General features: G+C 52.7%; 1 protein-coding gene across 6 annotated transcripts in view; it reads right to left on the bottom strand.

The window, feature by feature from the left end:
* EPHX1 (epoxide hydrolase 1) overlaps positions 1 to 22,701 on the bottom strand; it is a 36,346-nt gene extending 13,645 nt beyond the window's left edge. The window contains exons 1-2 of one of the 6 annotated variants that reach the window (XM_047755071.1): positions 22,584 to 22,701; positions 1,668 to 1,855 (exon numbers count right to left, since the gene is read on the bottom strand). In XM_047755071.1, the coding sequence (XP_047611027.1) occupies positions 1,668 to 1,850 (183 nt within the window). In that variant the 5' untranslated portion in view covers positions 1,851 to 1,855; positions 22,584 to 22,701. Of the gene's footprint in view, positions 1 to 1,667; positions 1,856 to 3,528; positions 3,548 to 4,320; positions 4,641 to 5,310; positions 5,414 to 5,797; positions 6,004 to 22,426 lie in introns of those variants that run through there. The other 5 variants (XM_047755068.1, XM_047755069.1, XM_047755072.1 and 2 more) reach the window with 5 other exon arrangements.
* Positions 22,702 to 24,736: the final 2,035 nt, after the last annotated feature.

The following is a 24,736-nucleotide window of genomic DNA, read 5'->3' as shown; positions in this document are numbered from 1 at the left end:
GTGCAAGTCTTACAGGCAGATGATGCCCATCAGGCTGAAAGACCAGCCCCAGCTGGGGAAGTTTAAGTCCATCCTCAGAGGCTGTCAAGTGTCACCCTTCCCAGAGCGTCCCCCAAAACACTGGGGACCTCCACACAGGTTTTAGGAATGTCAGATGCTGAGTCCAGAAAGCCAGTGATGGAGATGTCCTCGGGGCTCAGCCTCTGTCCTCAATCGTGACAGCTTATCACGTCCTACCGAGCAGGCCCCGTCTGGTTTCTCTCGGGGACAACCCAGTCTCTGCTCCTTAATCCCTTCCTCAAGAGCTCTTGTGGCTTTTTTCTTTTTTGGCCACACCCATGGCATATGGACGTTCCCAGGCCAGGGACTGAATCTGAGCCACAGCTGTGACCTATACCAAAGTCACGGTGAGGCAGGATCTTTAACCCACTGTGCCAGACCGGGGGTTGAACCCTCACTGCCTCAAGAGGCAATGCCGGATCCTTAACCTGCCGCCCCACAGCGGGAACTCCTTTTGTGCCTTTTTATCAGCACTTCTTACGGCATTTACCTCTATTCATCGTTACCTTTCCTCTGTCTACATTCTTCTTCTCAACTCCTGGACTAGATTCTCTTTGAGGCAAGGATCTCTCTCCTTCTAAGCACCCAGCACCGGGCCTGCACGCAGTAGGTGCTCCGATACCCACAGCATGAAAGAAAGCTTGGGAAGGGAAGGCCCAGATCCCACTCACCTTCCTGGCTCTACTCTCAGATCCATCCCCCTACCCCTGCCGGCCATAGCCGTCCCTCCTGATTCCAGCCCTGAGCGGGGGACGGGGCACAGGCTTTGGCATTAGAGCTGAGTCCAAGTCCTCCTGCGGATCGACGCGGTTCACCTTGGGTCAACTGCTTTGCCTCTCTGAGCTTCCACTTCTGCATGATGGCCAGGGCTGCGTGTGACCACGAGAGAGCGACACACAGCAGGTGCCTGGTCAAGGCTGGCCCTGAGACAGAGTTCCCTGTGCTGCAGCATTTTGTCACCATGGCCTGGCCTCTCACTCAGGGTCCCCGCCCAGGCCCCGAGGAGACTGTCTCCTCCTCCTCCAAGCTCAGGCTCAAGGTTTCAGGTGGGGCACAGAGACACAGCTGCTTTCTGGAGTTTCCGTTGTGGCTCAGCAGTTAAGGAACCTGACTAGTATCCATGAGGATGCGGGTTTCGATCCCTGGCCTCGCTTAGGGATCCAGCATCGCTGTGAGCTGTGGTGTAGATCGCAGATGTGGCTCGGATCCCGTGTTGCTATGAGTTGTGGTGTAGGCTGCCAGCTGTGGCTCCGATTCGACCCCTCGCCTGGGAAACTCCATATGCTACAGGTGCAGCCCGTAAAAAAGAAAAACAACAGCTGCTTTCTGTGACCCTTGACACGTGTAACTGGGCCCAGCTGGCACCCCCTCTCCCGCCCAGGGCTGCTGGGCCTTCAGCAGGGGAGGCGGAGACAGAGGAGGGAGAGCAGGAGGGATGGGGAAGGCAGAGCAGAAAACACCCCCGAGAGAGGCCACTTTCCCCGCCGCTCCAGGTCCCAGCCCCAGCTTGAGGCCCGACCTGTCCCCGCCACCCTGACTCAGAGAAACCCTGGGCAGGGGCTCCCCACTCTCCCCTCCGCTCCGAGGCCTGGAAAGAGGTGCCTTACGTTGATCTCCTCGTCTGACGTCTCCACCTTGAATGGCCGGATGCTCTCGTCCTCCGCAGCTGCGGGCCTTGATCCGGGCCCCCACCAGCCATCTCCAAGGAGCAAGGTCTCCTCCTTGTCCTTGGAGATGAACCAGTAGATGGCAAAGCCCAGCACAGAGGCGAGGAGTATTTCCAGCCACATGACTCCTGCCAGGGGGACAGAATCCATCAGGAACAGAGTCCACAGACAGCCCTTAACCCCTGACCGCCTGCCGCCCAGCCCTCAACTTGATGTACTTTTGACTGAAGTAAAGAAGAGAAGCAAAATGTGGGGGAAAAAAATTGGAAAACAACAGAAAGAGGCAAAAATCACCCATAATCCTACTTGATCTAAGCGATTCATTCATCGCATCTGGAAACTATGAAGCTGGGTTGGCGTCTGCACAGCCCTGGGTGGTGGGGCTGCCCATTGGAGGCCTCACGGTTCTGAGGGGCCTTTTGCTCCCGGTGCTTCTGAGAAGCTTCTCTCCCCCCTCGAGATGCCCTCCCCCACGGGAGGGGCAGGGCCCGCTCTGAGGGGCCCGCTCAGGAGCAGAGGGAGCCCGGTCCTCAGCCTGTGCCTAAGGGACCAGGGGGTAGGGGGAGGCCTCAAGAGCTGGGAGGTTAGGTTCATTCAGGGTCAGGGGATGCTCAGGAGCCCAAACATGGCCACACATCTCGGCTGGTTGTCAACAGCTTCACAGAGATTGAATTTCTATACCATATAACTCATCCATTTAAGGTCTAGAACCTGGTGATTTCAGGACCTTTACAGAGACAGGCAACCCTAACCACAATTTTAGAACATTTTCATCACCACACATAGAACCCGTTAGCTGTCATCCCCGCTTGTCCCCCGCATCACTCCAGGCCCTAAGCCACCAGGAATCGAGCTTCTGTCTCTATATAGACCTGCCTATGACACTTCACATAAACTCAGCTGCTTTAATCCCCATTTGTCGGACTCCCCTGCTTTTTTTGCAGAAGGGGAAGAAAGAAGACCTTAGTCTCTGCAAATCAACACCAGGAGACCCTGGCATTAACCCAGCTCATCTTGCTTATTTCCAGGCAAGTCACTCCCTGAAGGTTCATATCCAGAGAAACATGCGTGTGTGTGGAGTTCCTGGGGTGGCTCCGTGGTAACGAACTGACTAGTATCCATGAGGATGCAGGTTCAATCCCTGGCCCTGCTCAGAGGGTTAAGGATCCGGTGTTGCCATGAGCTTCAGTGTAGGTCGCAGATGAGGCTCAGATCTGGCATTGCGGTGGCTGTGGTGTAGGCCGGCAGCTGTGGCTCCAATTTGACCCCTGTCCTGGGAACTTCCATATGCTGCAGGTGTGGCCCTAAAAAGCAAAACAAACAAACAAAAAAATGAAACAGAGAAACATGTGTGAATATGGGCACCGTCCTAGGGCCAGAGTCAGCTGAAGGTCTGCTGATTTTGTGTGTGTGTGTGCGTGCACGTGCGCTTTTTAGGGCAGCACCTGGGCCCTATGGAAGTTTCCAGGCTAGGAGTCAAATTGGAGTTGCACCTGCTGGCCTATGCCATAGCCACAGCAATACAGAATCTGAGCCAAGTCTGCAACCTACACCACAGCTCATGGCCACGCCAGATCCTTAACCCACTGGGGGAGGCCAGGAATCGAACCCATGTCCTCATGGATACTGGTTGGATTTGTAACCTGCTAAGCCACCATGGGAACTCCAGAAGGTCCGCTGATGCAGCTTAGTCAGAACCCAACCAGAGGAGAAAGCATGGAATTCAGAGCCACTTCCCAAGCCCACCCCGACTCCCCCCTGGAAACCTGGGGCAGGAGGACGGCGCTGCTAGGAAACCTACCCTAGTGGGCCCCCTATCCTCTGCCTGCTGGGGGCTGGCCCAGGCCCTGGGGTTTGCTCCTGCCAAGAAAAGAAAACATGCCCAGGCTTTTCCCTCTTCCCACAGAGAGACGCTCTGTCCTTGCCAGGAAATTCTACCCTTTGAGAAGATGGAGAGGAGCCAGCTGCTAGCCTCTGTGGTATCTGATGGCAGGGATAGGCTTATGGATGGTGGGGCACGGGGAGCATGTAGGGAAAGGCAGAAAGCAGAGGGCAGAGCTGCCCCCAGTTCAGCTGGCGGGCGGGTCACACCACAACAGAGCTCCTGGAGCTGGAAGGCAAGGACTGCATCTCCCCTGATCCCTGCTCTGACTCTAGGCCCAGACAAGCACTTTGACAATATTTGTGCAAGCAGCAGATGTGATGGAAACAGGTAAAGCAAATGTTGCAGGACATGGAGTTCCCATCGTGGCACAGCAGAAACAAATCTGACTAGGACCCATCAGGTTTTGGGTTCGATCCCTGGTCTCACTCAGCAGGTGACTGACCCGACATTGCCGTGACCTGTGGTGTAGGTCACAGACGAGGCTTGGATCTGGCATTGCTGTGGCTGTGCCACAGGCCGGCTGGTGTAGCTCCGATTCGCCCCCTAGCCTGGGAACCTCCACATGCCACAGATGTGGCCCCAAAAGGGGAAAAAAAAAAAGGAAAAATGTTGCAGGATGCTCTCAAGGAAGCTGCAATCAGAATGAACAATAAAGAGGGGTTAACTCCTTCAGTCTCCCAAGTGAACTTTACAAACCACCCTCCTTACCTGACTTCAGCACAGAGGGGCCAAGAGCCTGGTTGGCACTTCCCGCTGGGATGTAAACCTCTGACTTCCCTCGGCCGGGAGAACGACCTCAGTGCTTTCACTGTCCACGTGAGCTCCTCATTCTCACCCTTGATCACTTCCTTGGGAAGCAGCCAGGGAAGCAGAGCCAGGGGTGTGCAGGAGAGGCGGGGAGGCTGTAGGCACCACCCTCGTTCCCCACTGCCTCTTTTTTCTTTTTATGGCCACACCTGAAGCATATGGAAGTTTCCAGGCCAGGGGGTAGAACTGGAGCTGCAGCTGCTGGCCTACACCACAGCGACAGCAATGTGGGATCCTGACCTCGTCTGCAACCCACACCACAGCTCTTGGCAATGGAGCCTTAACCCACTGAGTGAGGCCAGGATCGAACCCGCATCCTCATGGATACAAGTCAGGTTCCTAACCTGCTGAACCCCACTGGGAACTGCCCTACTGCCTTTTAACAACTGCTCCCTCCTACCAACTTAATAGATCTGATGTGTGTGCAGGGTGATTATCTCCCCTGGACTTCACTCAACAGCAAAATGAACCATGCGACAAGGGTGTTAAAATGATCATTGTTCCCAGTGTTGCATCTGAACTCAGGGAACCGGGACAAGGGGCACTAGGATGGGCCACGCCAGCATGGCACAGGGCAAAGTGACAGATTTAAGGAGAAAGTTTAAAGCCCTTTCTCTTGCATCCTAATTAAGACAGGAATATCAGTCTTTGGTTCAAAGAAGGTGCTTTAGAGCCACAGAGCTCAGATTACAAAACAGTTGCATTAATTTGTTACCTATTAACAGCGCATTATTTAACAGCGGGCAATAAATGCACACGAAGTCAGGTGCCCTTGGTTGGCCCGATGTAACAGGCATTGACTGTCTGCAGGTGGGGTTTCAAGGGATGTGATAACCATGAGCCACGCAAATCCACCCACTAAGGAGCCCAAGTCCGCTAAACTTGACTTACCTTTTCACTTACGCAAGGTAAAAATCAGAGCAGGCAGGGTCTTGCCCCAGATCACACCGCACTTGTGAGGGTTCGAACTTGTAGCCAAAGCATTCATTTCCAGTCATTGGGCTTGCTGCTTCTGCCCTGCGCCCCCACCACGCCCCCACCCCACCCCCACCCCCATTCCCCGCAAGGTGTCTCTCTCAGCATCTGTTTTCAGTCTTTTTTTTTTTTTTTTCCCCCCTTTATCTTTTTAGGGCCGAGCCTGCCCACATATGTTAGTTCCCAGGCTAGGAGTTGAATGGGAGCTGCAGCTGCTGACCAACACAGCCACAGCAACGCCGGAGCCAAGCCGCGTTAGGCGCTGTAGCTTGCTAGACGCGTTGGATCCTTAATCCACCGGGCGAGACCAGGGAACAAACCCGCATTCTCAGGGATACTAGTGGTGACTTTAACTCTCTGAGCCACAACAGGAACTCCTGTTCTCAGTCTTAAGTCTTCGTACCTGAACCTGGGGACCCTCGGTGCGAAGGCGAGCCACGACTGCACGGAAGCCGTGACCGTCTGCCAGAGTGTGTCGCTCAAGCCTGCACAAATCTTCCAAAAAATAAAATAATAAACAAGGCCCTCCGCCTCCTGGCTCTCGGGAGCGGCGGGTCCATGGGGAAGGAGATGGTTGGTCAGCGAGCCCCGGGGAGAGGCGGGGCCTCGGAGTCTGACCAATCAGAGTTCAGGAGCTCTCTAAATCCTTCGGTTTACCTCCGCCCCCACGCTCCTCGGCTTTGAGTGAGCGCGGGGATGCTCCATGCTCCAGGGCTTGGAGGGTCGTGGAGGGCCCCGCCCCAGCGGGCGGGCAATTAGGGTACCGCGGCTGCTCACGGGTCTCCGGACCTCCCTGGCCCGGGCTGCTGCTTTATTTAGAGTATGAGCACAGTGGTTGTTTGAAGCTCAGGAGAGAGGGCGCCGCTCTGGCTGCCGCCCCCGCCCCGGAAAAGCATCAAGGGCGTAGAGCCAGCTATTGGCCCTCTTCCTTTCTCAAAGTGGTGTCCTTGGGGTTGGGCCGGTGGAAGCAGACATCGCCCACCATGGGGAGAGCACTGTTCACCCGGAAACACAAGGCCCACTGGCCTCTGGCTGCTGCAGCCTGCGTTGGGGAGGCTCTAGGCAGATGATAGAGCCCTCCCCTCCCCAAAGCCTTTTTCTAAGCCGGTTGGCTCCTGAGAGGAAGAGAAGGGCTCTCTGGGGTGGCAGGTCGCTTGGCTGGAGCCACGGAACATCCAAGCAGAAAAGGAACTCAGCAGCCTGAATCCAACCCCCTCACTTCATAACTGGGGAAATGGGGGTGAGAGTAAGGGGGTGTGATTCACCCCAGGTCATGTGCGGGGGCACCCCTCGAAACACACCTGGAACAAAGGGAGAAAAGAACCACTGCACTCCCTGCCCTCTGTTGTCACTGCGCTGGGGCAGGTTTCTCAACCTTGGCACAGCTGACATTTTGGATCAGTCAATTCTTTGTCATGGGGGCTTGTCCTGTGCATTGTAGGATGCATTGTAGGGTGTTTAATAGCATCCTTGGCCTCTACCTATTAACCCCTTTTCCCCTCATCTGATAACCAAACATGTCTGCAGAGTTGCCAAATGTTCCCCCAGGGAAAAACTGCCCTCATGGAGAGCTCATGCTGCAATCAGCCCTTCAACTTCAGGAGGTGTTAGAATCACCTGGGGAGCTTGTTCAATTATTCAAGGAATCTGGGGTATGGCCAGAGACTGCCTTTTTCACCAGTTCCCAGGTGATGCTGCTGCTGGTGGTCCGGGACCACACTTTGCGAACCCTTGCTCTAGATGGAATTATAAATTCTAAGAAGGCTCTCTGTCTGTGTTGCTCCCCAAGGGGGAGCCCCAAGCCCAGTTCTGGCAGATGCAGGGGTCCCACCCACAGCTGTTAAATAGACAGTTGAACTCCGTCAAGGTGGGAGGAACTGTAGCCCTCGCACAGCATCAAGAAGCAGAGAGAGGGAGTTCCCATTGTGGCTCAATGGGTTACAAACCCGACTGGTATCCACAAGGATGCGAGTTTGATCCCTGGTGTTGCTCAGTGGCTTAAGGATCCTGCGTGGCTGTGGCTATGGTGTAGGACGGCAGCTCCATCTCCAACTTGACCCCTAGCCCAGATACTTCCATGTGCTGCTCTTGGCGGCTCTAAAAAACAAAACAAACAAACAAAAAAGTAACAGGTGATTTTCATAGGTCATTCTGGAAGACTGGCAAAATCTACAGTCACTATGACTCAGCAGTGCACTCCTAGGTTATAGACCCTGACTGTGTGTTTACCCAGAGTTGCAAACTAGAATGTTCACAGCAGCACAATCGATCCGTAGAAGCCCCAAACTAGAGACAATCTAGATGGCCTGCCACCCCAAAGGACCGTACACTGACGCGTACCACGGGAACGAGGATCTTATGTGTAACTTCACACAATGGCACAGATCAGTCCCACAAGCAGGGCTGGGCCACAGAAGCCAGACACAAAAGAGCACATACCCATGACTCCATTTTTATAAAGGACAAAGTTACCCAAACTACTGTATAATGAAAGACTTCAGGAGTTCCTGTCGTGGCTCAGTGATGAACGAACCCGACTAGTATCCATGAGGACTCAGGTTCTCTCCCTGGCCTTGCTCAGTGGGTTAAGGATCTGGCGTTGTGGTGGGCTGTAGTGCAGATGTGGCTTGGATCCTGCGTTGCTGTGGCCGTGGTGGAGGCCAGCAGCTGCAGCTCTGAGTCAACCCCTAGCCTGGGAACCTCCATGTGCCCAAGGGTGTGGCCTTAAAAAGACAAAAGACAAAAAAAAATGAGAGCCCTCACCATGGTGCTTTCCTTTGATGATGGGGAATGGGGCCCAAGCACTATTTTTAATTTTTCAGAAATTTTTTTAATTTTAAAAGTTAAAAAAACATTGGGGGAGGGGCTGTGCTTGCAGCATGTGGCAGTTTCTGGGCCAGGAATAGAGCCTGAGGGCAACAGTGACCTACAGCAACACTGCAGCTACAACCCCAGATCCTTAACCGGATGTGTCACAAGCGAACTCCCCCAGCACTGGTTTTTCAGCTTTCCAGTGACTACAGTGTGTGGATGAGAGATAGGTCTGTACGTAGCCTAGAAAAGAGATGCCTGAAGAGCAAGACTTGGGCTCGTGCATGGATGCAAGTCAGGAGTGCGGTGAGCAGCCCCCACAGGGATGCCCCTTAGGAGTCTGGGGTAGCCATGGCAACGGGCCTCCCCCTCTATGCTGCCCCTCAACTGTGGCACCCACCTGGGCTCTGATTCTTTACTCACTGAGACCTGCTAACTTGGGAGTCAGCCACAGCAGCTTAAGTCCTGGAAGAGGGTGGGGCTAAGAAGGCAGAGTCCTAGTCACTGTGTCCCTGGGAACACTGTGTCACCCAGTCCCACCAACAAGAATGAAGATGCTTTGTGAGGCTGGGAAAGCCACCTGGGGTTGCCATTTGCAGAGGCAGCCTGGCTTTCCTGGAGAACCCCTATTCCATGGGACCCCCCCCCAAATAGCAGCTCAGTCTTCTTCTATAATTAAAAAATTAAAAAAAAAAAATCTGTGTAACAGCTGCACCTGCAGCATATGGAAGTTTCCAGGTAAGGGGTCAAATCAGAGCTGCAGCTGCCAGCCTACACCACAGTCACAGCAACATGGGATCCGAGCTGCATCTGTGACCTACACTGTAGCTCACAGCAACACCAGATCCTTAACCCACTGATCGAGGCGGGATGGAACCGCATGGTTCTTAGATTCATTTCCGATGTGCCACGACAGGAACCCCTAAACCAGCCCGATTTTTGAAAAGACACAATAACTGGAGGACGGTGGTAATTGAGTCCTAAGAGGCTGAGCTTAGAGAGAAACCTAAGCAACAACTGACTACTCTAATAAGAAATGGGATTCTGTGCAGTTTGATTCTCCAAATTGTACACTGAAGCTCTGGGCACGCACTTATGAAACATGGAAAAACAGGAATTAGTTCCAGTTGAAGAAGTCAGTTGGGCAATATGGTGGGTGACCTTTATCCTTCAAAGACAGACAAATGATGCAAATAGAGCAGTTTATTATTATACTTTTCTTTTGTCTTTCTGGGTCTGACTTGCAGCGGACAATTTTAAATATAGGCAGTTAGGAAAAAGGAGTGCGGAGGTCTCTAGCGTCGCTAAAAGGAAACCCCACCCAAATAATTTCACTGAGTGTGTGGCATTTGTTATGCTTGGGCAAAAACACAAGTTTCAAAACACAGAACTTATTTTAAGATTGATCCTAAAAGTTCAAGGAAAAACTCTTTTCCTGTAATTTGAATGTGGTCTGTAACGTATCAAGAAGTTCTTTTGTTCTTTTAAAGCAAATAAGAGATTTGGAGTGGGGCCTTGGAAAAGAAAGTATAAACTTGCTTTTGGATCAGAATAGGGTTCAGCGGACACTACCTGTGACTATGAGCTGGCTTCTCTGCAGGCATACAGAATGAGACCCGGTCCTGTACCTGCTGAAGTTCATGCTCTAGTAGGACAAACAGATGTACAAATAACACCCTTCTAATGATAGATACAATACACAGGAAGAGAACTGTGCAAAGTTAGGAGGGGTTAAGTATACCACAAGGTTCCACAGAGGAGCAGGTCACTGAGTAGGGTTTTTAAGGATGAATAGGAGTTTACCAGTAAGAAAATAATGGGGGGATGGGACAAATTTAGGAAGACAAGAGAGCAGGTGCAAAGGCGTGGAAGTAAGAAATGCATGGTGTAGACAGAGAACTACAAGAATCTACATCTGTGTTCAGTGTCAGCATTGATGATTACAAACTTTGGGGTGTAGTCTTTTTTTTTTTTTTTTTGCTTTTTAGGGCCGTACCTGCAATGTATGGAGGTTCCCAGGCTAGGGGTCTAATTGGAGCTACAGCTGCTGGCCTACATCATAGCCACAGCAATGCCAGATCTGAGCCGCATCTGCAACCTACCCCATAGCTCACGGCAATGGTGGATCCTTAACCCACTGAGCAAGGCCAGGGATCGAACCCAAAACCTCATGGTTCCCAGTTGGATTCGTTTCTGCTGTGCCACGATGGGAACTCTGGAGTGGAGTCATTTCATTTCTCTATTAGCCAAAAGGACTTCCTACCTTACCTCTTTTATAAATTGTTACTGCAGCATGATGACGCTGACTCAGGAGTTTTAACTTAGAAATCTTGTCTGCAATTCAGATGACCCTTCTGTAAATGACATGACAAGGGGAATATACTTGGGATGTGAGTATTTCCTGGTTGCATGAGGAAAAGGTGGCCTGGGCACGAGATTACCCAAAACCAAGTTGCCCGTGGTCTTTTGGCTGCTGCAGCAAGCACACCCTTAGATTGAGACAGTGTGGCAGACTGCCAGCTATGCTTCCCTCTTCTTTCTCAGCAATGGAATTTTTATTTCAGTTGGAGAAGCCCAGCTAAACACTGCATTTCTTGGCCTTCCTTGCAGCTCAGTGTGACAGGGTGACTAGGTGCCGACAAAGACCTGCAAGTGTATTTGAGGCAGAGCCATCCATAGTCCAGACAGTACCTTTGTGTGAATTAGGAAAAGACATCCATTCCTCAAAATACTGTCATAAAATGAACCTAATATATTGCTTTTGTTACGGGACACCTCATTGCCATCTGCTAGAAACACTGTAAATAAAAATACAAATCCATGATGGCGACGATGTGAATGACATCCTTGTCTGGTGAACAACCTGCACAAGCGTACACGGGTCCTGCATTTGTGTGTGAAAGACTGTAGAGAGCCCTGGCCCAGCTAGAAAGCATGCACCTTTTGTCCTGCCCCTTCCTTTTCATGCATCCTGGGACATAGACATGATGGCTGGACTCTGGTAGCTATTTTGGACCATGAAGTGACATACGAGATGGAATTAAGAGATGATGGAGAAAGATGCTGGAAGGAGCTTGCATGGAGCCACCAGCCCAGCCCTGGACTACTTACTCCCAAACGTCCTTTGTATGGCAGGGAAATAAACTTCTATATTGTTTAAGTCACTGTTACTTTGAGTTTTCTATTATACAAAGCCTAATATAATCACAAATAACAGAGAAAGTCAGGGAGAGAAGAACATATATCAAGTGCCCCAGTGCATAAACTCTCAAGAACAAAGGCTTGGTCTCCAGAATGTTCAATGCTATATTACTGTTCCATCTCTGAAACATTCCTACGATAAATAAACATTTTCCTGCTGCCCCCATCACATAAAGGTATGTTCTCAAAAGGTAGACACAATGCAGCGGATGGCCACTCGAGGGGGTGTTGTCAAGAACGGGGGCCAAAGGGAGTTCCCGTTGTGGTGCAGTGGTTAACGACTCCAACTAGGAACCATGAGGTTGCGGGTTTGATCCCTGCCCTTGCTCAGTGGGTTAACAATCAGGCGTTGCCATGAGATGTGGTGTAGGTTGCAGACACGGCTTGGATCCCGAGTTGCTGTGGCTCTGGCGTAGGCTGGTGGCTACAGCTCCGATTAGACCCCTAGCCTGGGAACATCCGATATGCCGCGGGAGCAGCCCAAGAAATGGCAAAAAGACAAAAAAAAAAAAAAAGAAAGAACGGGGCCATGTCTCTTGAAAACATAAGAGGGTGTTGCCCCGTTGTCCCCAACTATTCAGATTGTGTCCTTAAATACAAACCCAAATGAGATGCAGTTTTGTGATACTTGTCCAAATGGAAAATACAGATGGGCTTTGACTCTGGAATTCTAGTTCTAGGACTTTATCCCCTCAAAATACTAAACGTACATTTATGTAAAATACCATATGTATGAGATTATTCACTGCAACTTTTTTTTTTGTAAAAGCAGATTGAATCAATCTAAATATTCATCACTCGGGGACTGTGCAATAAGCTATGACATTCATAAAGTGACTATATGCAGATGATTAAAAAAAGAGTAAATCTATATTCTGATATGCAAAGATCTCCATGATATGTAGTGAAGTATATATATACTATTGAAAAAAGTAGGGGCATGAAGTTCCTTTGTTAAGGGTTAGGATCAGTAGGTTAAGGATCCAGCATTGTCACTGTTGTGGCTTGGGTTGCTGCTGTGGCGTGGGTCCGAGCCCTGATCTGGGAACTTCCACATGCCAGGGGTGAGCCCCGCCCCCTCAAAAAAAGTCAGAGGGAGAAAAGTATGTGTGATTAAGGGGTGGCTTTGGGAGAGTTCACCCAGACACTGGTGACAGTGACCTCCAGCAAGGAGGGAACAAACTCCCACTGAATAAGTTTTTTATATTGAAAAAAAAAATTTTTTTTCCCCTAGGGCCAAACCTGCAAAACATGGAAGTTCCCAGGATAGGGGTCGAATTGGAGCTGCAGCTGCTGACTTACACCACAGCCACAGCAATACCAGATCCAAGCTGCACCTGCAACTTACACCGAGGCTCATGGCATCACCCGATCCTTAACCCACAGAGCAAGGCCAGGGATCGAACCCGCATTCCCATGGATACTAGTTGGGTTCGTTACTGCTGCACCATGACGGGAACTCTGAAAAAATTCCTTTACCAAAGGCATGTACTATCTACCCCCAACCAAAATAATTATACATTTTTTAAAATATGGAAAACTGGAGTTTTTGCTGTGGTGCAGAAACTGGGTTAAGAGTCCAACTGCAGCAGCTCAGGTCGCTGTGGAGGTGCGGGTTCGGTCACCAGCCCGGCGCAATGGGTTAAAGGATCAGCGTTGTGGCAGCTGCGGCTGGGATTCAATCCCTGGCCCCAAAACTTCCATACACTGTGGGTGAGGCCATAAAATTAAAAAGAAAAAAGAGGGAAAACCACAGAAGTGAGTCCTGCCGGTAATTCCCCCAACAGCAAGTCGGACACATGACAGCACCAGGGGCCCCCAAGTCCTCAGCAGCTGCGGCCCAGAGGCTGCTGGGTGACTCCCCAGTGGCCACGGAGCCCCAGGGGTGAATCTGGAAACCCACGAGCGTCTGCAGGCCGGGAGCCTGGAGAACATAAGGAACGGGGTAAGCGGCTCGGGCTGGGCTGTGGGAGAAACAGCGGCGGCCAGAGAGCTGGTGTCCAAAGGGGGCCATCCTTTCCATGAATTCATGATGCCACCTCTGGACAAAGGACAGTCACAGGTGTCTCAAAGTCAACCCTCCTTTGAGCTCCAGACCCAGGCACCCAGCTGCCAACTCAACAGCTCCTCAGTGTCTCAAAACCACGACCTCCCGTGCATCTGAAATTGCACCCGTCCCTTGAAATTTTGTCTTTTCTGGGGTTCCCTCTCCCAGGGGCCAAGCTTCAGACCCTGGCCGTGTCCTTGAAACCCCTCTCCTTCATTTCACCCACATCCAAACTATCGGTGTGTTCCAGTAACTCTACCTCCGAGGTGTATCCTAAGTCCACGTGCAACAGCACCGCCCTGCCAAGGGCCCAGGTTCCTGGCTCTCCTGGGACTTCTTCCCTGTCCACTCACTGCTGCTCAGCTGCCTCCAACACACTCTGCAGCCAGAGCCATCTTTTGGAAAAGCAAATCTGACCCTGTCTCATATCCAGTTAGAACCCTTAAATAGGGTTCCTGTTGTGGCTCAGCAGTAATGAACCCAACTAGTATCCACGAGGATGTGGGTTCGATCCTTAGCCTCACTCAGTGGGTTAAGGATCCAGTGTTGCTGTGAGCTGTGGTGTAGGTCACAAACATGGCTTGGTTCTGATGTTGCTGTGGCTGTGGCCTAGGCTGGCGGCTACAGCTCGGATTCGACCCTTAGCTCTAAAAAAAAAAAAAGAAAGAAAAGAAAAGAAAAGAAAGAGAAGAAAAATAAAGAAAAGAAAAAGAAAATGCTCCTAAAATCATAGTAAGTCCTAGCTAACTCCCACTCGGCGCTAGACGTGTATGTGGCCTTGGGCCAAATGCTTTCCAAGCCGAATGCCCCAATGTCCTTCGAGAGCAGAAGCCGAGAGGGGGGACATGGCCCTGAGCCTGCGGGGAAGGCCAGCTCCGGCCTGCAGGCGGAACCATCCACCCCCACCCCGCTGTCCCATCTCCCTGGCAGTAAGTCAGGCTCACAGGGGCATGGGAACCTCATGCTCTTTCTGGGGAAGAGGCCAGCCCGGCAGATGTCCTTGGGACAGAGGGTACATGCGTGCCTCCCAGACGCCAGGCCAGAGGAAGCCCAGGCTGGGGGCTCAGTGCTTCCTCAGCCTCGGCCCCCTCACCGCCCTACCAGCCTCGCTGCTCCTCCTTGGGGGAAGGTGAAAGGCACACGCAGCAGACAGGCAAAAACAGATGGCTTTGCTTCTGCTCTAGTCCAGCCTGCCAAGGCGAGCAACACAGAATGAGAATGTTCCACCAGGCCCGCCGACGGTCAGCTGAGCCCAGGGCCCCCAGGGGCTCCCCAGCAGTGATGCCTGAAACTTCCAGGCCTGCTCACTGTACAGAGACCACTCTGGCCCAGGATGGATGGGGAAACCCTCGGTGGGGCCCCCCTGATTCTGTACAGCCCAGCAGTGGGCCAGCCTGTCCACCCACAGCTGTTTCCCTGAACCCCAGGGGCCAGGGCCCCAGGGGATCGGGGGGAAGGCCCAAGGGCAAGACCGGCAGAGCTGAGCAGATTAGAATGTTCTGCACTGTGACAAGTGCCACATTTAATCTCCCTCCAAGGCCTGGAGCCAAGCCCTGGGAGAGCAGCCTGGAGTAGCACCCAGGTGAAAGGAAAAATGCTGCTTGTAGACAAAAGCAAAGGGAGGTTAAAAAGTGAAAGCAAGAGTTCCCATTGTGGCTCAGGAGTAACAAACCCGACTAGTATCCAGGAGGATACGGGTTCGATCCCTGGCCTCGCTCAGTGGGTTAAAGATCTGGCGTTGCCCTGAGTTGTGGTGTAGGCTGGCAGCTATAGCTCCAATTGGGCCCCTAACCTGGGAACCTCCATATGTGTCCCTAAAAAGCAAAAGGAAAAACAAACAAACAAAAAGTAAAAACAGTGTGTGTGGGGGCGTAGACTTCTTAGGGGTAATCCTCTTCTGGGGCCTGATTGAAGGCACAACAGTATCTACCTTGGAGGGTCACCCCTGCCCCCAGCACCACCCCCCCCCCACACACACACCCGTATAGATAGAAAAAATGCAATTAGTGACTGCTGATCTGATGAAAACTTCATGGAGTCAGGAGGCAACCCGGCTAGCGGGCAGGCACCAAGGGTCTGCTGTGAATTCTGGCCATACCACTTGCAGCCACAGGCCAGGGAACTTCAGGCCAGTGGCTTCATTTCTCCAAGCCTCAGTCTCCCCATCTGTAAGGGGGGCAGAATAAAGCGCACCCCTCGCTGAGTTAACACAGGTAAAGGGGCCCGCACAGGGTTCCCCTTTTGTCCTTAAATCCTGAGAACCCTAGAGGTGGGGGACGGGGGCCTGGCCTGAAGCAGAGGGAGCCTTTCCTGAGGAAGTGATACCTGAACCAGACGGGGAGTTAAGGGTCGACCCTTGTGAGAGGGAAGAGCAGAGAAACAAGGCCGGCGTGGCTGGAAGGCAGAAGGCGCGGGAAGCACGGCCTGGGATGAGGAGGGGGCTCTCAGCTCTGGGGCCCGAGCAAAGGCAGCCTCAGCACCCGCTTGGAAGGTCCGGGAGGGTGAGGGGGGAACCGCGTGGCTGGCCCTGAGCACTTCAGAGAGGGGACGGCGACCTCCACAGATTTTATTTTATTATTTTATTGTTTTGCTTTCTAGGGCCACACTCATGGCATATGGAAGTTTCAATATGCCAATCGGAGCTACAGCTGCCGACCTCCACCACAGCCACAGCAACGGAGAATCCAAGAGCCTCGTCTGTGACCTACACCACAGCTCATGGCAACGCTGGATCCTTAACCCACTGAGTGAGGCCAGGGATCAAACCCTCAGCCTCATGGTTCCTATTCGGATTTGTTTCTGCTGCGCCACGGTGGGAACTCCCACAGGTTTTAAACACCCCTGAGATGGAAGCGGGGGCCACTACAAACTCACTTACACAACCTTCCAGGGAGACTTTTATTAAAACAACACAGTGGGGAACAGACCCGCCCCCTGCCCCCACACAGGGGTCACAGCTCACTGTCTATGAGGAAAAAACACCACCTTCCGTGGAACGTCCATTCGTGGCATTCTCTCTTCGAGGGGAGAAAATCTCCTTTTTGAGGAGATAATGGGAGCGGGCCATACAATCCACCTGATGGATTTCCTCCCACCGTGGGTCATGCTCTGACCCCCCTCCCCTCCCCAGTTGGCTTTTCCTCAACTATGTGCTCCCACCTGGTCTGGAAGCTTCCTCAGTGCGTGTAACCCTATAGCACTGTGAGCTGGGCCAGAGGAGGCAACCTGAGCTGGCTTTCTTCTCTGACACACAAAGGGTCCCTGTGCTTCTCGCAGAGAGGCCCTGGGGCCAGGCTCAGAATATTCTGGGTTGGTGGTGTCTTGCTGGGGGTTATTTGCTTGTGGCCAAGTCTAGGTTGCAAAAACAAATTAAAAAGTCGCAAAAGGCTAAAAACACTTCTGATGTTCAACCAAAGGTCCAGAGGCAGGGACAACTGAAATGAAGCTGTTCTGGGTTTTGAGTGTGCGTGTGTTTGTTTGTGGCCGCTCCCTTGGTACACAGAAGTTCCTGCGCCATCTGCAACCTATGCCACAGCTTCGGCAATGCCAATGCTTTAACCCACTTCACCAGGCCAGAGATCAAACCCGAACCTTCACGATGTCCCAAGCCACTGCAGTCTGATCCTTAACCCACTGTGCCACAGCAGGAACTCCAAGATGGTCCATCTTGACAGTATCACTGTGACCCTGCCTGTGAGAAGGGGGCACAAAACTGCTCGAGGGCAGGGGGCTGCCTTCTGCCACCTGTTGGCCAGGCCTGCCCGCTCCTGCCTCCTCACAGGGTCAACTTGATTCACAGGCGAAAAAACGGAAAGTATAGCCATTTTCCCCCGAAGAGTGGGTAAGACAGTCAGACTTCCCCGAGCCCTTGGCACTGAAAGGGTGGCGCTTGGCTGGAACCAGGGTTTCTCTGACTTTCCAAAAGGTGCAAATCTCTCCAGTTCCAACAAGAAGAGCAGTCCAACTGGAAAGTCGAAACACGAGGTAGCAAAGGTCACTCACGCCACAGAGAAGGCCAAGGCTCAGGCTGGCTGCTACGCCCCGAGGTGGCATCCTCGGCAAGGGTGGGCGGCCCACGCTGCAGGCCACAGCTGGCCAGAGCCAGCCCGACGGGTCCACGACAGGCACGCCTGGAACCCTTCTAGAACATCAGTCTGGGCACCACCACCTCCGGTGAGGAAGCCCAAAGAAGCCCTGGCCATGGGGTGGGAGGGCTCCGGGAGCACATCGTCCCAGGTATAATAAACCTGAGAATCACGGGTTGTTTTTTCTGTTGTAAAGAGATTTACCAATGAAGCTTAAAGAGGATAAGTAATAAACCCCGCGAGTAGGTGCCCAGAAGCCATGTAAATCCAGTCTGTGGATCCATCTTCCTACAGGCAGCAAAACACCTCCTCCTGACCCAGACCAGGGCTGTGGTCTCTGACTGTGGGTTAGCTAGAGAATCCTCTGAAAGGCCTTGAACTCTCCAAGAGAAGAGCGTTTTTTGTCTTTCCCAATGCAAGCACTTTCAGCTGGGCCCCCAGGGCCCAATAGGTGTGGCTTTGCAGAAGGCGGGCCACGAACAAAACTGGCTCTGCAGGATCCTGGGGCCTTGGCCAGACAGCAAAGCCAAGCCACAGACGAGGGGTCCAGAGGACAGGCAGACCCCACTCCAGGGCTTTGAGCCTGTCTGAGGAACCCTCGCAGGGTAGGCTTTGGAGAGTAAGAAGAGCGGCTCTCTGGTGACAAAGGCTGACCTGTGACCTCCCTCAGGAAAGTAAAGAGTCAGTCCTCAGTAGTGGTGGGTCCCATGACCACCCAGATACCAAAATCCGAGCATGCCTGGGTCCCTTATATGGAATGGCATATAAGGCCTCAAAACCCAGGGATTCAGAGGGCCGTCTGTAACCTTGACGGTAGAAGCGGCGGTTAGGCTGGAACTTGGTTTGCACAATCGTGTGTTCAGGCAAGAGAGTGACCACCACTCCCTCTTCGGGGAAGGGGGACGGGGGTGGCTGGATCTTTGGCAAAACGAGTTTCCCTCTTGGGAGATCTGCTTGGGGTGTTTTCTCCTCGCTGGGCCCTTCCCGCCTGACCACACAGCCCCTGGAGCCCCTGCTCCTAAACCACTGGTCCCAGGCCAAGAACCACCCGTGGTCTGCCCACAGGGCACCAGGCAGACTGGGAGGTAAGCCTCTGCCTCAACCCTGGGCCCTCGACCTCTGCCTGGGGGTTTGCCTCCCACCCCTGGGGCCAGGCCCTTCACTCTATTCGAAGCTGCCCTCAGTGGACCAGGCAGAGGCCCCAGCAAAACCGACCACTCCCACTAACCCATTTTCCTTTTCTGAAGAGCTCTTTGGATTCCTAACCACAGAATCATCGCACGTGAGAGCTGTAAGGAGTCTTGCAGACTGTATAGCCCAACAGCCTCACTTCATGGATGAGGTCCATGAAGGGGACACATTAAAGGCAGAGCTGGGACACCAGCCTGCTCTTCTTTCTATGTCGGTTCTCTTTCCACTTCACTGTATTGGCTCCAAAGGAATGAATCACTCAGGGAGGGATGTAGGGGCCCACCAGAGACGGGGTTTTTGTGCTCTTTTCTTTCTTTTTTTTTCTTTTTTTGCTTTTTAGGGCAGTGCCTACGGCATACAGAGGTTCCCAGGCTAAGGATCGAACCAGAGCTGTAGCCACCAGCCTACACCACAGCCACAGCCACACCAGATCGGAGCTGCATTTGTGACCTACACCACAGCTCACAGCAACGCCAGATCCTTAACCCACTGAGCGAGGTCAGGGATGGAGCCCACATCCTCATGGATACTAGTTGGGTTCTTAACCCACTGAGCCATAGCAGGATCTCCCAGAGGTGGGTTTTGAGCCTGGGATCCTAGGGGGCTCCTCAGACACCACAAGCCCACTCCAGCCCGAGTGGGTGTGCTCTGGGCTCTTCAGCAGTAGCAAGCAGCTCACACTCAGCCCTGCCTTATTTTGTAAACTCAGCTGTGTTCCGTGTCCTTGGGTATCTCAGCTCAAGAACAGAGAACTGGAATCTGGGCAGCCCCTGCCTTCCCATGTCTGGGCCAGGCCAGGCTGCTGGCAGGAAAGTCAAGGTGCAGGTGAGCAGTCACTAAGCCTGGGCAAAACGGGTTCTTATGTTGATGGGAGGGAAGGTCAGGTGCATTGATGACTCGGGGGCTCCCTGTGACCACCGGCTGGTGCTGGATTTAGACATCAGACATGAACCAGGACACTGCAGGAGGCAGCTGGGGAGGCAGGTCACTTCCTCTGATGGCCAGATGCCCTTTCTCTAAAGATCCCTCTGGGGTTCCCCTTATGGGTCAGCAGTAATGAACCTGACTAGTATCCATGAGGATGCAGGTTCGATCCCTGACCTTACTCAGAGGGTTGAGGATCCGGCATTGCCAAGAACAGTGGCATAGGTCACAGATGCAGCTCCGATCCCACATTGCTGGGGCTATGGTATAGGCCGGAGGCTGCAGCTCTGATTCTGGGAACTTCCATATGACACTCGTGTGGCCCTTACATAAATAAATAAATAAATAAAGATCCCTCTGCCCCCATTGGGCCCCTTCCCACAGACATCCCACTCTCATAAGTCCGTACCAGCCAGGGTGCTTAAGGCAGAGACGAGAGGCAGGTGGGATCACACAGGGAACACGTGGGCTGGAGAGGTGGTACTGAGGTTCGCCCTGGCTGCCTTGCTGAACTTTTATTTTCCAGGGAAGACTTTGCTTTCCTGTAACTGGAGGTGAGAGGAGACTCTTGTTCTCAGGCTGAGCCAGTTCAGTTTATCCAGGAAGTCACACACAGCAAAGGACGCTAGTGGCAGCTTGGCCCCCACTCAGCAAACACAAACATAGATGGCACGGGGCTAAGCTCATGCCTGTCACGGGGCCTTTGCACGTGCTCTTCCTGTGGCCTGGTCACTGTCACTCCAGAAAGCAGCCTACCCCTCCCTTACTCCTCAGCATTATTCAAATGTCCCCTCTCACTGGAGCCTTGTCCTTTACCCCCCACCTTTCTCTTTTCTGTGCTTTTACTCCACAGCACATATCACTTTTTAATATACCTTTTTTTTTTTTTCTTTTTAGGGACGTACCTGCGGCGTATGGAAGCTCCTGGGCTAGGGATCAAATCTGAGCTGCAGCTGCCAGTCTACACCACAGCCACAGAGATACTCAATCTGAGCCATGTCTGAGACCTACAACCGCAGCTCACCGCAACGCCAGATCCTTAACCCACTGTGCAGGGTCAGGGATCAAACCCTCATCCTCATGGATACTAGTTGGGGTTGTTACCACTGAGCCACACCAGTAACTCCTTGATATACTTTATATTTTACAAATGTATTCCGCTTATGGTCCATCTTTCCCCAGCAAAATTGTAGACGTGATGCAGGCGTGTGCCTTGCTGAGCCCCGGCGCCCAGGGCAAAGCCTGCACACAGTGGGCAGCCCCCAGTGTTCCCTGCCCACACTTGCTCAGGGACACAAGAGAAAGTCATCACATGGCTTTTGTAAGTGTGGAAATTTGGGAAAGAAAACCTGCTGGAGACTCTCAGAGCTTTTTGCTAAGTGAGACCTGCAAGGGCTGATGAAAGGCTCCCATAACGTCCTGGAGCCCTGACTCCCTAAAGGAAGCGACCAACACACCGGGGGATGTTTCTTTCCCCGAGCAGCCACTTCCCGCAAATGTTTAAATTATGCTGAATGCGGGGGCGTCTGCAGAGTAGCACTAAAAGAAGCCTAAAGCCTAATGTTCTTAGTAATTTCCCACAACAGCTCATAAACCCCACAAAGTCTGTGTACTAGGTGCTGCAGAGCCAAAAGCACAGCCCCCAACCTCTGCTCCCGCCCCAGCTCCCGCCGCTACTCCCCGCCCCACCACTCCCGGTGCAGGGCGGCTCTGAGCTGCCTAAGCTGGAAGGAGGCAGGGCCCAAAGAAGGCTGTCCGCCCCTCCCGGCGCCAGGGGCCCACCCAAGCTTTTGCTCCAAGCTCCAAGTTTACAGAGTCCGGAGAGTGAAGGGAGAGAGGAGCGCAGTTTCAAAAGGAGTCAAAATCAGGGTTCCCTTGGTGGCTCAGCGGAAACGAACAGCGGTTCGATCCCTGGCCTCACTTGGTGGGTTAAGGACGTGGTGTTGCCATGAGCTGTGGAGTAGGTCACAGACGCGGCTTGAATCTGGCATTGTTGTGGCTGTGGTGTAGGCCTGTAGGCCGGCAGCTGCAGCTCCTATTCCACCCCTAGCCTGGGAACCTCCTTAATGTCAGAGTCAAAAGCAGGTTCATTGTTTGAGTCACTGCCACCCCCCAAACCCGCGAGGCATGGGAAGAGGCCGGCAAGTGAGGGACCAGAAGCTTAAGTTCCACAAGCTTCCAGGCGGGTCGGGAGGCTGCACGAGGCTCGGGTCTCTGTGGCATTATCCTCACACCGACCACATTCCTCGGCTCCAGCCACACCATGAACCCTTAACCCCAAAGCAGAATTTCCTTTCCAGTGCGCTGAGCTGAGCGGGTTGGAATTCTCTCCCCAGAGCAGAGAGGCAAACTGGGGCAGTGGGCAGAGATGGCGAGAGAGCAAGTTTCAGCCCTAAGACCTGAGATCGGTTTTAGGGCTCCGGTGACCAATGAGTGCGTTCCACTGCGTGAGCCAGACGCAACCCTGGCAGCGATACTCCCTGGGAGAGCCAGCAAGGGGCCCCCGCGCCTCCGTCCCCGCCCGCGGGCCTCTTCCCGGAGCCCCGGGCGCCCGCAGGCCAGAGGCGCGGGGGCCGGACGACACATGCAGCCCCTGGGTGGGGGATGGAGCTGCGGGCGGCGGGAAAGGGGGGGGCAGCGGAGGCCGTTCTGGAAGTCTCCCGGGAGCCATGGCCCGACGGCGCGCGGCGACAGCGTCCCCCGCCCCGCCCCTGCCTCCTACGAGTACTGTCCCCGCCGCCCCGGCCCCCCGGAAACTGCGCGCGACGCTTACGGTCGTCGGCTCCCTGGTCCCAGGCTCGGCGGCAGCAAGCGTGCGGTCCCTGCGGCTCCGGCTCCTGGCTCCTGATCCGCGCGTCCTCCTCGGACCCCGCCCGGGCTCGGCCTCCCAGAGGGGCGACGCAGAGTCAGGCCCGCTCCGCCCCTGTTACCTGAGCGACCCGGGCGGCTCTCCTCACTTCCCCAAGCTCCGCCTCTGCCGTAGAAGTGGGTCCGAGGACCGGGGGACAGGAACCAAGAGCCGAAGTGTTTAGGAATTCCTGCAGTAACTTTGTCGACGCAATCAACAAACAAACAAAAAACCCAAGCTTGCACGTTGCATGTATGACTTGAATTCCCTACTTCCAGCAGTTCATTATTCAGGAGAGATTGGATGGGGAAATTTTTTTTTTTTTTGTCTTTTTGCCATTTCTTGGGCAGCTCCCGCGGCATATGGAGGTTCCCAGGCTAGGGGTTGAATCGGAGCTGTAGCCACCGGCCTACGCCAGAGCCACAGCAACGAAGGATCCAAGCCGCGTCTGCAACCTACACCACGGCTCACGGCAACGCTGGATCCTCAACCCACTGAGCAAGGGCAGGGACCGAACCCGCAACCTCATGGTTCCTAGTCGGATTCGTTAACCACTGCGCCACGACGGGAACTCCTGGATGGGAAAATTTTAAAGCAAACAAATCTTTCAACACACAGAGTCTGAGCAGCACTAGTCTGGATGAAAGTAGGCCCCAGAGGGTTCCCCGTGGTGAGGACTGACATCCACACGGCAGAGTGCCGCTCCAGACCCGGACCATAGTTACTTAGTCGCCTTCAGTTCAGCAGGAGGGGGGTGCTGGGTGATGTTGGGCTCTTGACCTTTGCAACAAGCCTTCCTCCCCATACCTACATTTTTAGAAAACCTATCCTGTCACCTCTGTCCTCACTCCTCCTTACCACCTCTCAACTCCTCCAACACCTCTTTTATGTGCTCAGAGATGCAGTTTTAACACTCTGCGTCCTCAAGATCTCAGCCTGAAGAGCACCAGCAGGGCCGGTTTCAGGGATATTAAGCTTCTGACTGTCACCCTGGGAACAACTTCAGGATGAAGTTCACCCCCTTGGCCTCCAACCTTACTGATCACCCTGAGCCAAGAACTCTCCATTTCAATTAAGAGAGGCTGTTCCTGGCTAACAAAACACAACTCAACTCCATCCCATCCCCAGACCTTCGCTCACGCAGCATGTCTGGAAATGATGCTCTACTGCATCCAGACAGGAAAACTAGTGTCCCTTAATTCCACACCCTCCTACCAAGCCTTCTCTTGCCCCTGCAGTCTCTGGCATCTCTGTACTCCTGTAACACTTGCAGTCTAGGAGATTCCTTCATCTTTCCCCCAAATCTTTCAAAGAGAAGCTCTGCCTCTGGCCATTTTACCAAGGGACTCAAATTTGTTACTCTTGAAACAGCAGTGATGATGAAAACATTCTTGAATTAGATACTAGGGGTTGTTGTATCCCCACAACTCTGTGGACATACTGAAAACTACTGAACTGTACATTGTAAAAGAATGAATTTTATAGTATGTGAATTATAGCTCAATAAAACTGTTACTTTTTATATAAAAAGGTTTCAGTGAGCTTGTAACTCGTGCCTGTATCCCAATTTCCTCCTCCTTGGTTAGGTCATTGCATCCAGCTCTGGAATATAAAATTGTGCAAGATATTTCAAAGTGCAATCTATATGGTGTTGAAGCTGTGGCACAGTGGGTTAATGATCTGGTTTATCTCCACGATCTTGCTGGTTTGATCCCTGGTCCAGCACAGAGGAAGGATCCAGCATAAGTCACAGATGCAGCTTGGATTTGATCCGTGGCCCGGGAACTTCCATACACCACAGGTGCAGCCAAAAAAGAAAAAAAAAAAAAAGTATCATCTCCACGTACAGAGTCAGTAAATAAAGCACTGAGTCCAACTCAGCAGGACAAAATTTAGAGAGTCAAATTTCAACTTTTGGTCAAAAGTTGTTGAAAGGTTTATGGAACAAAAGAATGGGTATAATGCGAATATCTAGATAAATTAGGTATTTTTGAAAAGTCAGGGAGTTCCCGTTGTGGCTCAGTGGTAATGAACCCGACTAGTATAATGAACTCGGAATAGCTACAGCAATTGGCACAGCGGTAGCATGTATGGTGGCAACCCACTGATACTCCTCTCTCAACAAATCTCTAAATCTTTGAAAGAAATAACAGGCGGATTGGCTTACCTCCAAGATCAAATAGATTTAGGGGTTCCTATCATGGCTCAGTGGTAATGAACCCAACTAGCATCCAT

This window comes from Phacochoerus africanus, chromosome 12, assembly GCF_016906955.1.
Source record: "Phacochoerus africanus isolate WHEZ1 chromosome 12, ROS_Pafr_v1, whole genome shotgun sequence".
In the NCBI taxonomy this organism is placed as follows: domain Eukaryota; kingdom Metazoa; phylum Chordata; class Mammalia; order Artiodactyla; family Suidae; genus Phacochoerus; species Phacochoerus africanus.
The sequence above is the reverse complement of the archived record's forward strand: the minus strand, read 5'-3'. Positions and strand labels throughout refer to the sequence as shown.